This window comes from Cottoperca gobio, chromosome 16, assembly GCF_900634415.1.
Source record: "Cottoperca gobio chromosome 16, fCotGob3.1, whole genome shotgun sequence".
Classification (NCBI taxonomy): Eukaryota; Metazoa; Chordata; class Actinopteri; order Perciformes; family Bovichtidae; genus Cottoperca; species Cottoperca gobio.
The window spans coordinates 17,150,422-17,165,300 of NC_041370.1; the positions used below are offsets into that span (position 1 = coordinate 17,150,422).

Below are 14,879 nucleotides of genomic sequence, written 5' to 3' on the forward strand. Positions count from 1 at the left end.
CTTATCTGTGTCCACACATCCTCTCATTCCGCTGGTTGCGTACGCCCCGGCATGTCTGTTATTGTATAGGCACCACTTGAACTGGTCTACCGAACCTCCCCAGGCAACATCTGAATTTAGAAGGTTATTATGCAGGAGTATAAAGTACTGCATTGTGACAATATATCCCTTGTTTTACACTGACAATCAGTAACTTCTCTGCATATACATTCACTTAATAGCATTTCAGTTACTCTGGCTTCTGACTGGGCACTTTATTTCCCCATAAAAGCTGTATGTCTGTTATGATAAATGCGTGCCTTCTTTACTAGTATTCATTTTTTTTAAAGTCTGATCCAAAGAATGTTGCTTTGTTGTACTTTCTTGCCATTAAGCGTAGAAGCCAGTGCACAAAATAAATGTAATTAAAGTAATTTGTTCTCCACTGAAGCCAGTAGTGGAATAGCTGAGCATAGACAAAGCACTGTGCAATATAACGTGCAGTTGGCTAACTAATAAAAATAATGGCCTTAATAAAAAAAATGAGTCCAAGCAATAAGAGAGGATATGAACACTGCTATTATATTAACAACAACAGAGCTCTACAAGCTGCTCTGCTACTGTAGCTGCTTTGTGCTGCCATCTTAAGAAGCTATAACCTATTGGCTAGGAAGGTTATAAGACACTAATTATTTGTGGCATTATATATGGGAGCCAAATGCCCTGAGAGTACATTTGCTGAGAGGTGACTTTCTGTGCTGCTGATTGCAACAGGGTCATTAAAAAGTTAGTGAGGACATAAGTAAACTTTTCAAAAGCCGAATGTCCTAAAGATCTCACTGAATTCATACATGGGTACATGTATATGTGAAACAGAAAGCAAACTAAAAACATCTATACGTTGATACTCCATGGGTCTGTCTGACCGCTGAAAGAAGAACAAAACTGGAATATCTTTTGCAAGCAGTTAAAAGTGAGACTGTTACACCTGCATCATCAGATAAGATTCTAGTGTAGTTTATGTTATCTTTTTACTAAGCCTCTACACTACAATCCACAAAAATGTAATTTTACAAACTGTCAAACCACACTACTTATTTCCTTTGTTATGCCAATCCTCCAATGCATTAAAATGCATATGAGTATTTAATATCTGCAAAGGCAAAAATAAGTTTAAAAGCACTAAAGGAAGCAACTGCACAGTGAGCAGCAAGTATTACAGTATTTAAGAATAACAAGCTGTGTTGAGATGCTCTTAAGCAAGGCATTTAGCTCACATCAATGCTCTCTTATACCCTTTACTGCTAGTTTGGTGTTCCTGCATGCTAGTCAAATTCATATCAAGTATATATTATGAAGTATTTCTGTATCTTTTGTGGAAAAACAAGGCATCAGTTGCAAGTCAGTGCAAAGGTGCAAACAAAGGTAACTCAACAGTATGCACCGAAACATATTCAATATTCAGCACGTACACACGCAAGCATCAAATTCACACAAGCATGGACAAACACCCACACACAGAGCAATCAGTGGTGGCAAGACAGACATCTCACTCCTGCTGACATCCCCCCCACAAGACTGAAGACGTCTCTTCCTCGCTGTCACACTGTCAAACCGTCAAGAAGAGACAGAGGAAGACGGACAGGCAGGATGAGAGAAAATCAAGTGTGTTACAGAGTGGGAGAGAAATGCAAAGACTTCTTCCCAAGATAAAATAAATAAATGACAGGCACAACGACACTCTGTGATTTTCTCTGGGCAGTTAAGTCATGCTTGCCGCTTGATGTTTTGATGCTCAACAGGGACGCACTGAAACAACAGCCGGCCTCGCAGACCAAACACACGCCACAGACAGAGGCGCAGTCCTGCTGAAGCCCCCACCTTCTATCTACAGACGATTGCAAGTGGAATGCATGACCACACTCATCAACACCAGTAACTCAGTGCCCTGCCATTGTATGTGCAAATCTGCGTGTAACCAATTAGAATCAACATCTGTATAATAAATGTACCCAAAATAATGTTCTTTGTATGTTGCACTTACATCGGTTTGGCTTATTTGTAGCTAATGGTTGAATTCGTACTCTATTGTTTCTGTATGTTGCAGTTTTGTTTGGCTTATCTGAAGCTATTGTTCTGCACTTAAAGGATTGTACCTATTTGAAGCTGATGTACTTAGGGTTCGGAGTTGTATCCTCATGATTGTTTGCACTTATTGTAAGTCGCTTTGGACAAAAGCGTGGGCTAAATTAACTGTAATTGTTAGCAGAAAGTATTGCACATGCCATTACACTGCTTGTTTCTGTTCCGTTGTGGGTATGGTTTATCATACTACGGCATATTAGGGCTATTTTAGGTAAAGAACATTTATAAATAACGGAGCCGTGGGATGGGGGGAAATATTCTCAGAAAGAAATCGGAATTTCCAAGATTAAAGTCTTAAATTATGAGTAAATAAATGTGGATATTCTCTGAGATTAAAGTGGTAAATTTATGTGAAAGAAATCAGAAAATTAAAGTAATTCCTTGGTGCTAAACCTGATCGCAAAGTATAATTTGATTAAGTGATCCACTGCAGGCAAAACTACATTCCAAGTGGCAGCGACTGTGGTGTGATGAGGTTGATCCAATTTTGCAAAGTGAAATATTGTCAAAAAGGTTTTTTACAAATGTATGACTTTATAATCTCAGAATATTCCCCCCTCCCCCTGCTCCATAAAATGTTTTTTGTTTTACCTACAATGGCCTTCCAACGTTTAAGGGGACTATATAACGCACATATTCACTCACACAAAATGGCATACTGTACTACACTGTACTACACTGTACTATACTGTACTATACCATACCGTACTACACTGTAGTATACTGTACTATACCGTACTACACTGTTGTATACTGTACTATACCGTACTACACTGTACTATACTGTACAGTACTATACTGTACTATACCGTACTACACTGTACTATACTGTACTACACTGTACTATACCGTACTACACTGTACTATACTGTACTACACTGTAGTACCTACACTGTAGTATACTGTACTATACCTTACTACACTGTACTATACTGTACAGTACTACACTGTACTATACCGTACTATACTGTACTACACTGTAGTATACTGTACTATACCGTACTACACTGTAGTACTGTACTATACCGTACTACACTGTAGTATACTGTACTACACTGTACTATACTCTAGTATACCGTACTACACTGTACTATACTGTACTACACTCTACTATACTGTACTATACCGTACTACATTGTACTATACTGTACTATACTGTACCGTACTACTGTACTATACCATACTACACTGTACTATACTGCAGTATACCGTACTACACTGTACTACACTGTACTATACTGTACTATACCATCGTACACTGTACTATACTGTAGTATACTGTACTGCACTGTACTATACTGTACTATACTGTACTATACTGTACTATACCGTACTACTGCACTATACCGTACTACTGTACTATACCGTACTACACCATACTATACTGTACTATACTGTACCGTACTACTTTACTATACCGTACTACACTGTACTATACTGTACTATACCATACTACACTGTACTATACCGTACTACACTGTACTATACCGTACTATACCGTACTACACTGTACTATACCGTACTACACTGTAATATACTGTAGTATACCGTACTACACTGTAGTATACTGTACCGTACTACTGTACTATACCGTACTACACTGTACTATACTGTAGTATACTGTACTATACCGTACTACACTGTACTATACTGTAGTATACCGTACTACACTGTACTACTGTAGTATACCGTACTACACTGTACTATACTGTACTATACCATACTACACTGTACTATACTGTACTATACCATACTACACTGTACTATACTGTACTACACTGTACTATACCGTACTACACTGTACTATACTGTACAGTACTATACTGTACTATACCGTACTACACTGTACTATACTGTACTACACTGTACTATACCGTACTACACTGTACTATACCGTACTACACTGTACTATACTGTACTACACTGTAGTATACTGTACTATACCGTACTACACTGTAGTATACTGTACTATACCTTACTACACTGTACTATACTGTACAGTACTACACTGTACTATACCGTACTATACTGTACTACACTGTAGTATACTGTACTATACCGTACTACACTGTAGTATACTGTACTATACCGTACTACACTGTAGTATACTGTACTACACTGTACTATACTCTAGTATACCGTACTACACTGTACTATACTGTACTACACTCTACTATACTGTACTATACCGTACTACATTGTACTATACTGTACTATACTGTACCGTACTACTGTACTATACCATACTACACTGTACTATACTGCAGTATACCGTACTACACTGTACTACACTGTACTATACTGTACTATACCATCGTACACTGTACTATACTGTAGTATACTGTACTGCACTGTACTATACTGTACTATACTGTACTATACCGTACTACTGCACTATACCGTACTACTGTACTATACCGTACTACTGTACTACCGTACTACACCGTACTATACTGTACTATACTGTACTATACTGTACCGTACTACTTTACTATACCGTACTACACTGTACTATACTGTACTATACCGTACTACACTGTACTATACTGTACTATACCATACTACACTGTACTATACTGTACTACACTGTACTATACCGTACTATACCGTACTACACTGTACTATACCGTACTACACTGTAATATACTGTAGTATACCGTACTACACTGTAGTATACTGTACCGTACTACTGTACTATACCGTACTACACTGTACTATACTGTAGTATACTGTACTATACCGTACTACACTGTACTATACTGTAGTATACCGTACTACACTGTACTACTGTAGTATACCGTACTACACTGTACTATACTGTACTATACCATACTACACTGTACTATACTGTACTATACCATACTACACTGTACTATACTGTACTACACTGTACTATACCGTACTACACTGTACTATACTGTGGTATACCGTACTACACTGTAGTATACTGTACCGTACTACTGTACTATACCGTACTACACTGTACTATACTGTAGTATACTGTACTATACCGTACTACACTGTACTATACTGTAGTATACCGTACTACACTGTACTACTGTAGTATACCGTACTACACTGTACTATACTGTAGTATACCGTACTACACTGTAGTATACTGTACTATACCATACTACATTGTCCTATACTGTAGTATACCGTACTACACCGTACTATACTGTACCGTACTACACTGTACTATACTGTACCGTACTACTTTACTATACTACTACACTACACTGTAGTATACTGTACTATACAGTACAGTATTTAGTAAAGTGTTTCTGTTTATTTAGAGTTTTTTTGCAGTTTCCCACTCAATTTCCTGGCTCACTTAAACCGATCTGATTTGTCCACGACCTCATCAGCCTCTCATCTTTTTGCGGTTGATATCTGTTCCCATCTATGCTGCTTTCAGCTGTCATTGAAGCACCCCACCTCCACCCCTCCTCCACCTCCTGTTTTCATTAGAACCAGCTGTCCAATGGGTCCATCCAATGAGCTCATCACAAATCCCGCTCCAGATCACATCCCTCTACATCTTCAGCTCGGCTTAATGTTCTGCGATTGTTTACCACCAGCACTGCGTGGACTTCTTGGCGGCAGATATTCTTCGTTATTCACGGTGTGATTATCTGTAAATAATGATGATGTCACGATGGAGTATAGTCGTCAAAACCTCCTCACATATCGCTCAACTTCTCCTGTTGAGCAAAGAATTTGAAATGCTATGCCCCAGAATTCCCTCTATCATATGAAACCAGAAAGAAATTTGCAGAAACAATTGTTCTAAACCCATGACAGCCACTCTCAAGAAAGATTCTTTGACTGGATAATTTAAAAGTGTTGCCAGTGAGGCCAGGATGTCAGCAGATGTATGCTCAACAAGTAAACATCCGATTGATATTTAGAGCTCCTCACCTGTTCAATCTGCTGCACATTCACAAAGAGACACAAAAGCCCACGCATCTCTTATAGATACCGACTTAAAAGGGAAAGAAAAATAGCTATACGAGTGGACATGCAAACTTATCAACCCTGACAACTGTGGATTTTGTTCAGTAAAAAAATAGGGAAACAAAATAAACAAAGCACTTTGCACTGCTCAAAGAGTGCCACTACTTCCTCTCCAGACTCCACACCACACAAGGAAGATTCCAGTAAAGAATCCCTTATCACTGTCGGCCGTATTTTACTTCTGGCAGGAGGCGTAGAATTACAAATTCTAACAACATGAACACAACCAAGATCAGAAAGTGAAAGATGAAGTGTGGTTTGTGTAAATACAGTCTGACACACAGCACAGAGAGCAGATCAAAAGATCCTCCGCTCAGGTAATTATTTTTGCACTGCCACAGTTAGCTCAGGGAACAAGACTGATATGTTAATCAGAGCACTATTTGTAGTTGACGCAGGAAACCATTTATTAATACATCATGTTTAAAATGTAAATTTCTTTCCTTTATATATATATAACAAGAAATGTTATGTTTCACTTGTGGATGCATTCCTCACACAGGGAACTTAGAATCATTCAAAAGATATCTTTCATGCCATGCGATTTCTGCCTCCTTGTCGATGTATGTGTATACAACATACCAATGAAACAGACTGAATAAAATATCACCGAGCAAGATAAAAAGACGAGCTGCGTTTAGTGAGCACAGTCAAGCAATGGGTCAGATAATACTGATAATTATGTTTGCTCGGTTACAAAAATATGCCCCACAGTGCAAGAGAACGGCACACTGTGGGAGACTCTCCACGGACAATTGATCTTTGCGTCCTTGCAGAGCTTTAAAAGCACTAATTACATATTTGGGCAATAAGCTATTATATCATTATTACGTATAATTGAATTCAAACTGCATTTTAAATCAACGAAATGGGGCATCCTGTGAAGCTAAATAACCTTTGCTTCGTGATGTTCGGCCACATATAATTTTGCAGCATTCACACCCAAAATTACAGTGGACTGCAATCAGTCGTCTGCGGCTTTTCGGAGGTGAGGTTGAGCCCCCCAGCAGTGCTTTTGCAGCCAGCAAGGGCAGTCTTAATGAATAGCGAGATACATGATAAATGTGGCCATATGGCGGAGCCGGCTGGCCAAGCCAGGGGTGCTAGCTCGCTCTGCTAAACACCCGCGCACACACACACAGATCCTCATACCTCTCTCTTTTCACTCCTTAGCTAGAAAAGAACAGTCATCATACTCTGCACAGCTCCAGACAGCAGCAGGTAGGGGTTAATGACCTTCAGGTCCTTTGGAGAGATGGAGTGTTATGGCCTACTGTGAAATCATCACAACACTTCCTGTCAAAAAGTTTCACAGAAGTTGGAGCGAGGACACAAACTAACTGTGTGCACACAAGCCAGACTGTCACTCAACACCGGTGACTTTTTAATTACAAGCATTGTATGTGCCTCAGCGCATAAATGCAGGAAGTCTTCCTAATTTATATTTGCCTCTCTGGTGATTTGCTCTCTGTGTATGTGTGTGTGGGGCCTAACTGAACCACAGCTGATGAAGCCATTCTCTCTCTCTCTCTCTCTCTCTCTCTCTCTCTCTCTCTCTCTCTCTCTCTCTCTCTCTCTCTCTCTCTCTCTCTCTCTCTCTCTCTCTCTCTCTCTCTCTCTCTCTCTCTCTCTCTCTCTCTCTCTCTCTCTCTCTCTCTCTCTCTCTCATTATTCAACACACACACTCCACATGCTCATACACTGTAGCTACAGAAACACACGCATAATTACTAACTAGCCTACAGACACGCACACACAATCTTTATGCGTATTTACACACATATACTTCTACTCGTGGAGTCAAACACGCAAAGAACAAGCCATTGTTCTCCTTTCATAGCAGATGCTATCTCTCTCTAATTGGCTCAGCACAAACAAAGGAAGGGCCTTGGATGCCCTGCTGCAGCGATGCTCATCCAGTTTACAGGGATGCCCTCTGCTGTACCAACACATATCCAGGGGCCTTGGATATGGCTGACCTCTGCACTGTCTAAAGAAGGCCAGTTCTTGATTACATGGCACAGTTTCAGGGTCTGTATTTAATCAGTGAGCAGGCGAGTGCACTTTACTTCGAACACATTTGAAGCACAACATGAAAAGAAACCCGTGGGTTGCCAAGAACACTCTGACCAACGGCGGTCTCGTGAACTCTACATGCAAATACAAACAGTGCTTTGAGGATAACCATCTCACACAAAGCTTACAGTGGGCAATACAATGTTTGCTCTAGCCGCTTTTTTGTCAAAAGTCTAGTTTGAAAAAAAAAAAAAAGCACCCTACTAGCAAAAGTTTATTTTGCCATTTCTCCCAGTGCAGCTTGGCGCGCAATTGCTAGGCGATAAGATTTCACCACATTGCGGCAATCCACGGCCGTCCCCAATGTTTTTAAACGCAGAGAGAGAAACCCTTGAGTTACATCTTCTGTACTGTAGCTGTAATTTGTGTTGGTGCAGTTTAGTTCAGCAGTGTGAAACAACTCTGAGACAGCAGTGTGATATATGACCTAACTTTTAACTGCAGTAGTGCGGTTGTAGTTGATGGGGTGTTATATTGCAGAGGAAGGGATCACAGAGGGTATGCTGTGACCCCAACATCCATACATGTCTCACTGGTGATTAATAATAGGTGAATATGTTCTACTTTGCCAAGAGACAAAGGTGATTATATTCTGCATGTCTGTACTTCCCTACTAATATAAACACATATAATGTTCCAACTCAAGGTTTTACAAGGTAGTAAAAGACAACTCCAACCTTCAGCCCCTCTACTTCTCTATGATGAGTTTCATATGCCTTTGAATGCCTCATTGTCGTCATTATAGTCACTTGAGTGATACTCGGGTGCAAGGACTGAGTAGAATAACAAAGGAATAGCATCCTCTTCTGGTTGAAAAGGATCATAGCGTGCATCTGCTTCAAGTCTCGGTTCCGTCAATGTAGATTTATGGGCAGCAGATGTTCACATCAAAAACTGCAATCTTAAAGCAAAAGATACCACCCACTACAGCAGTGTCACTCTGTTAGAAGCTGTCGTAAAGAGTGGGCCGATTTAGGCGTCTCAGTTTGAAGAGGAGTCCTAAAATTGTCAAAAATGATAAAGACCCAAGCGATTGATTAATCATTTGCAAAGAAGAGCAAGTGCTCTTGTTTTCCTGGTCCAGTCTTTTCCCATCAACATCTAATTACATGGGCTGTGACATCAATAATTCATGCAGCACTTTCGGACAAAAACATGACAATCAACACAGTCAATCTGCAACTTCTGTCATCACTAATTCAGCATCTGCTGAATGCTGTTCCACTTTTTCTGACCACTTGGCGTGATTAAAGGATGCATGTGCTTGTGTGCATAGTGTGAGTCATATTATATGTCCAAACTATTCATTATTAACCCCTAAATATATGGAGATTTCTTGCCATAGCTTTAAATGGTTACTTAATTAGATTCAAGCCGTCAGCGTGTTCTATTAACTTCTATATCTTACAGCCAAATGTAAAACAAATTTGTTTTTTTAAGTGACCATTATTTCCGTAATATGTTGTCACAGGGCTCATGTTCGCAAACACTTCCCGAGTGCTCCAAACAAGCACTTCATTTGGGCACTGAACTAGCACATGCATTATAATGATCTTATTTGCATATATTATGTGGGTCTGTTTAGTATGTTAATGCTTGGTAAACTTCTGGGTTTAATCGTTCAGCAGACATTCTAATTGGGAGTTTGTTAATTGGTTACATTGATGCTCTGACAAAACTGAATGGTACTTTTGTGTAACGTTAACTAAATGAAGCAGATTTTGTGATTACAATGAGACATTGTTCTCACTGATACTGCATGTTACTTCCTTTGACACAATCAGGTCGATGTTTACGAGACGGTAATTTGCTAAGATTTCATTTCTGCCGCAGACTGCACTAGAATTGAAATTTGAAAGATTAAGATTCTGTAGATAAAGTTATGGTAAAAACATTGAAAAGATGCTGCGAGTATTCAATTAGGAAACAAATTTGACCAAGTATCTTTTATTCCCCTTTAGAGCTGATACAGCAGTATCACAATATGTAAGAAATATGACATGTATCATCAAATACTGTGAATCAATGCTATGACGTAATGCAAGCCGTATCACAAGTTTAAAAAATACATTTTAATTCATGCTAAATATTTTTTCACCACTAAAATAAAGGAGTAAAGACACAGTAACTAATGTATCTGACCTATCAGGAAAGACTCCCACAAAGTGGACTGAGGAAGTGTGACATATTTAAGACCGTACTGTCATCATCATCCTCCGAAGCAGTGAACTTTATTTATGAGCTTTAAAATGTCTTGACTTCAGGTTATTCAATTATAAGATTTCATATCGACCTTCAGTTACCCAAGTATAGGCACTGTCATCTGTATTTATTGGACTGTTTATCCTCAGGCAAACTGCACTAAAAAGCATGGTGGGCTGTGAAACTTTCCTATAACAGGAGTACTAGAGGAGCTTTTAGGGAGCACGGTGATCTACAGTAGGGTACAAACGAGAAGGACGCTCAACAGTCCAACAGCTCTGTGTAATCACAGAGAAAGCCGTGTTCCTATCTAACCTACGCAGTGTGTTGTTGTAAACAGGACAATAAACACGTGCGTGACCAACACTATAGTGAGAGGTAACAATAATGCTAAATGAAATAAAGACATTAACTGTGTGGAATGCCAGTGAGCTACTGCTGAAACTGCAAAATGTGCTTTTTGCTGTGGTGGACAAGACTAACGGAAGGGAAATAAATAATGCAAAGACATAACCATTATCATAAACAATTGCATTTTAGCTTTAACTTGTAATATGTTCTCCTATATAGTGTAGCACTATTATAAATAAAACAATCAAAGTCAACTGTTTTTCCATATTGGGAAATTAAATACGCAGTGCCAAATATGGCAATACGAGATCAAATATCTGAGAATGAACAATAACTCATAATGTCTCGCATTAACATTTAGTAAAGAACTATAACATGTATCTACTGTAACACTGGTCTCTATGCTCTATACAACATAGTGTCATACTGCTTTGCCTCTGTAGAGCCACACATGTCAGTTGTTAACCTTTCTCCCATCATTTTAAAACACGTCGTTTGTTGGCTCTGTTTGCCATCGTTACCTCAGCCAGTCGTTTGACCTGGTTGACTTTGTGTGATGAAACCACTAAGGTATCCATCACTCAAGTGTCGGTCTGTCGTCCTCCTCCTCGTCCTCCAGCAGCCTGCGATCTCAGCCTCCTCAGGTCCTCCCTGCTGACCGCACTCTCAAACCTGAAGCCCTCTATGACCAAGGTCTCTCCGTCCTCCTCTATGCTGCCGGCCTGACACTCCTGCTGAATCTGTCACAACAACAACATGCACACTAGATCACGCTGCGCACAGTAGGCCTGAGCACATAACATAATAACAAGGTCAATTGTACATCCAAAGAGAATGATGTGTGTGTGTGTGTTTCCTTATTCCAAATGTAGTTTTTTTGTAAACAAAGAAAAACCCACTAAAAAGAGGCAGCTTTTCCATTGCCAGGAGACAAGTATGACTTTCTATTTGTTTTTTCTGGTGTGTCACGTTCGACATCACACACACGCCAGAAAAAAGGATAAACAACGGTGTTTACTTATTGTTTATATCCATTACTTATTCAGTCTCTCTTTTAAACTCTCGAACCAGAGTTGGTTATTGTTGGAACAGTGCAAAGACTAACAGTTTGACTGAAGTGTAGTTTCGATGATCAGTGAGGTAAAATGAGTCTGGTGTCTTTGAGGATAGCATATTACCGGTAATTGTATGTTTTGTACATAAATTATGATTGTCCAAATCCCTGTTGATTTGATGTATTATATAAATTCACTTCAATGCACGTCACATAGAATCAAAGGGTCGAAATGTAGCGTGTCCATCTGACAGTCATGTTTCCATCACTGCCGATTGGAGCTGGAGCGGATAAATACTGCAGAGTCATTTGTGCCGGGAATTTGGAAAAGTTTTTTTGTTGGCCTCTCTGGTACTTCAGGAAATAGGTCAGAAGGATTTAATGCTTAAAGCTGTTTGTCCCTTGATCACTTTGATGGCAAAGCATGCAAAAGAAGCTGAGAAGCTTGGCTCAGAGTGTACCGCAACAATTAAATGGTAAAATAGTTAAGCAGCTTCTACTGTATGTCAGCTGAAAACTACATTGACAGCAATTTTGTTACATCTCAGGCTGAGAGGCCACATTAACCGTGTTGCTATGCAACTGTAGGGAAATCATGTAGCCTGACCACTTCTGACCTCAGTATTGAGTGAATGTAATAGTCCTATCTGCTTCATTATGTGCTTTAAAGACAGGATGGAATGAATTAAACACCTCTCTGGTCGACCAGTAATACAAGCGCTGCACTGTCAGTGGGGGAAAGAACAATGACCAAATAAAGTCCCCGAAGGCAGTAAGGTTACAATAAAACAACTTCTTTGTTAAGATGAATATTGTGATCATAGTCACATGGTTCCATGAGGTTTGTCTGAGGATTCAGAGCCCTGCCTCTATGTGTACCGTTCTGCACCGTCTCTGGTTGGAGGGGCCTGTTGACGTACACCAGTCCAGCATTTCCTCTAGGTCACACATTAGCAACTGAGCCTTTGACAACACTGCAAGGACATTGAAACAAAAATACAGTAGTAGCCCCCACCTTTCCTATCCACATTACATTTGGTAAACACTTCTGCAGGCATGTACATTTCTCAGTTAGACACAGAGAAGATTATTCTCAAAAATATAAACATAAAACAGTTCAAGCTGCGATGATATACTACTTGTACTGAGTGTTGCTTCATACTGGAAGGTTTGGATTGAATATAACACTTGTTGGCATTAAAAGGTTTGGATTGATGGGTATCTCGTAGTAGAAGAAAAACAGTTTTACAAGACGGGACAACAAATATATGACTATTAAGCATATTTTGAAAGGAATAAAATAAATATATATTGTAATTGAAAGGCATTTCTACTCTCTAAGAAGACAAAGAACAAAACTAAACTAGTGTTTACCGCAGTCACAGGGAAGTGAGTAAAAACACAGTATCTTTTGAAATGACATATGCAAGTGTTTGGCTTACACTCGCGAGTCTTTAAGATGCATATCTCGGGTACCTCTTCACATGTCATGTCACTGATCTTTGCAGCTCCTTCCACAGCACAGCAAGGGTTTGTATGTCACACTCTTGACTTCTATGGCTTTGCCCTATAAAGTGATTGATATGAACATTTAGGAATAATTTGGCAATACAATGAATATAGATACATTTTAGTAGTATGAATACTCCCCAAAAAACACAATAGCGTAAAACCAACGTTAAAAATCATGAAAGCGAATTGTCACTTATGAGAGTAATTGTAATAAGTATTGTTTGTAGAAGTGTTTAGATCATACCATTTAAAACCTTAGATTAATTAGACATGCTGGTGAAGAGGGAGATTACTAAATACACATATTCTGTACACACACTTTAATGTTCTTTCCAGCACAATGTCTGTCTGCTTTTAATTGTCATACTTCTCTCTCTCTCTCTCTCTCTCTCTCTCTCTCTCTCTCTCTCTCTCTCTCTCTCTCTCTCTCTCTCTCTCTCTCTCTCTCACTACTCCAACACAGATTTCAAGAGATTCACATGAATGAAAATATTAATTAATTATTAATTACTAAGAGATGAATGTTAATGAGTGGTCCAACTAGTTGAGGATTTGATATTAAGTGAAATCATTAACCAGTTATATTATATTATGTTATTATTATATTAGTTAATCTAGTCTAGTTTTCTGAGAAAAAGTCCAGAGTGCTGAAGATGATTATTATCAATGTTTAAACAAGTCAGAGGGTTACAGTCAAACTCATTCATCATATGTCATCTATTATTTCTCAGTTATCACCTATGGTGCTGAAGGAAGAAATGGGTCTCACACTCTAAGTTTAGCAGCAGTAGCTGTGAGGAAGAGCTGCGTGGCTGTAGGGAATCAGCTACTAGCAGCTTGACCGCTGGGCCATCTTTAGCTGTAGAGCTCAAATACATCACAGTGTAGGGCTGGTTAGATTTCCAAAACTATTTTACTTTACTTTCATCAAGAATTAAAAGCACTATAATAAAAATGGTAACAATTAACAAGCAAGTCAAACGTATTCAAATGTAGCCTAACCAAATACAAAAATGAAATTTAGCTTATCTATTTGTTTCCGCTTTGGTGAAAAAATAGCTAAATAACGTTAGCTGCCAGCTCAATAACTGCGACAGTTTTGTCACATGAAATTAAGATCATTTTCATTTCATTAACAAATAACAATAACAAATGAACTATTATTTTTATCATGGTAGTGTCAGTGGATTACCTTATCTGAGATTAGCAATTGAGCAAATATTGGTTAAATATGTTAGCTAAAATGACACCTAGCTAGCAGCTTTTGCTGTTGTCAATTGTACATACATTGTTCAAGACAGTAAATTATTTGTATTTCGTTTCTTTTTATCGGTGCTTACTCATCGCTTGTCATTTTGCTCCACTAGCTGTGGAAGCAAAGGTATTATGTATGGATATCTCATAAGATTGGAGAGAATAAAGGATTGATACCTCACCAACTATGTCGGCCTTCGATGACCCCTGGACGTTTACACCACCTTCAGAACATATACCCACGTGACGCACAGGAACATCAAACTGTAATATTTAACGTACGTTGAGT

At 39.0% G+C, this 14,879-nt stretch overlaps 1 protein-coding gene across 7 annotated transcripts in view; it reads right to left on the reverse strand.

Moving 5' to 3' along the window:
- The window catches only part of LOC115020821 (RNA-binding motif, single-stranded-interacting protein 3-like), a 160,160-nt gene that overhangs the window by 144,861 nt on the left and 420 nt on the right, over nucleotides 1–14,879 (reverse strand). For 2 of the 7 annotated variants that reach the window (XM_029450808.1, XM_029450814.1), the window contains exons 2-5: nucleotides 14,773–14,814; nucleotides 13,267–13,391; nucleotides 12,704–12,798; nucleotides 11,292–11,510 (exon numbers count right to left, since the gene is read on the reverse strand). In XM_029450808.1, coding sequence (XP_029306668.1) covers nucleotides 11,292–11,348 — 57 coding nt within the window. In that variant the 5' untranslated portion in view covers nucleotides 11,349–11,510; nucleotides 12,704–12,798; nucleotides 13,267–13,391; nucleotides 14,773–14,814. Of the gene's footprint in view, nucleotides 1–11,291; nucleotides 11,511–12,703; nucleotides 12,799–13,266; nucleotides 13,392–14,767; nucleotides 14,815–14,879 lie in introns of all 7 variants that reach the window. The other 5 variants (XM_029450811.1, XM_029450812.1, XM_029450809.1 and 2 more) reach the window with 5 other exon arrangements.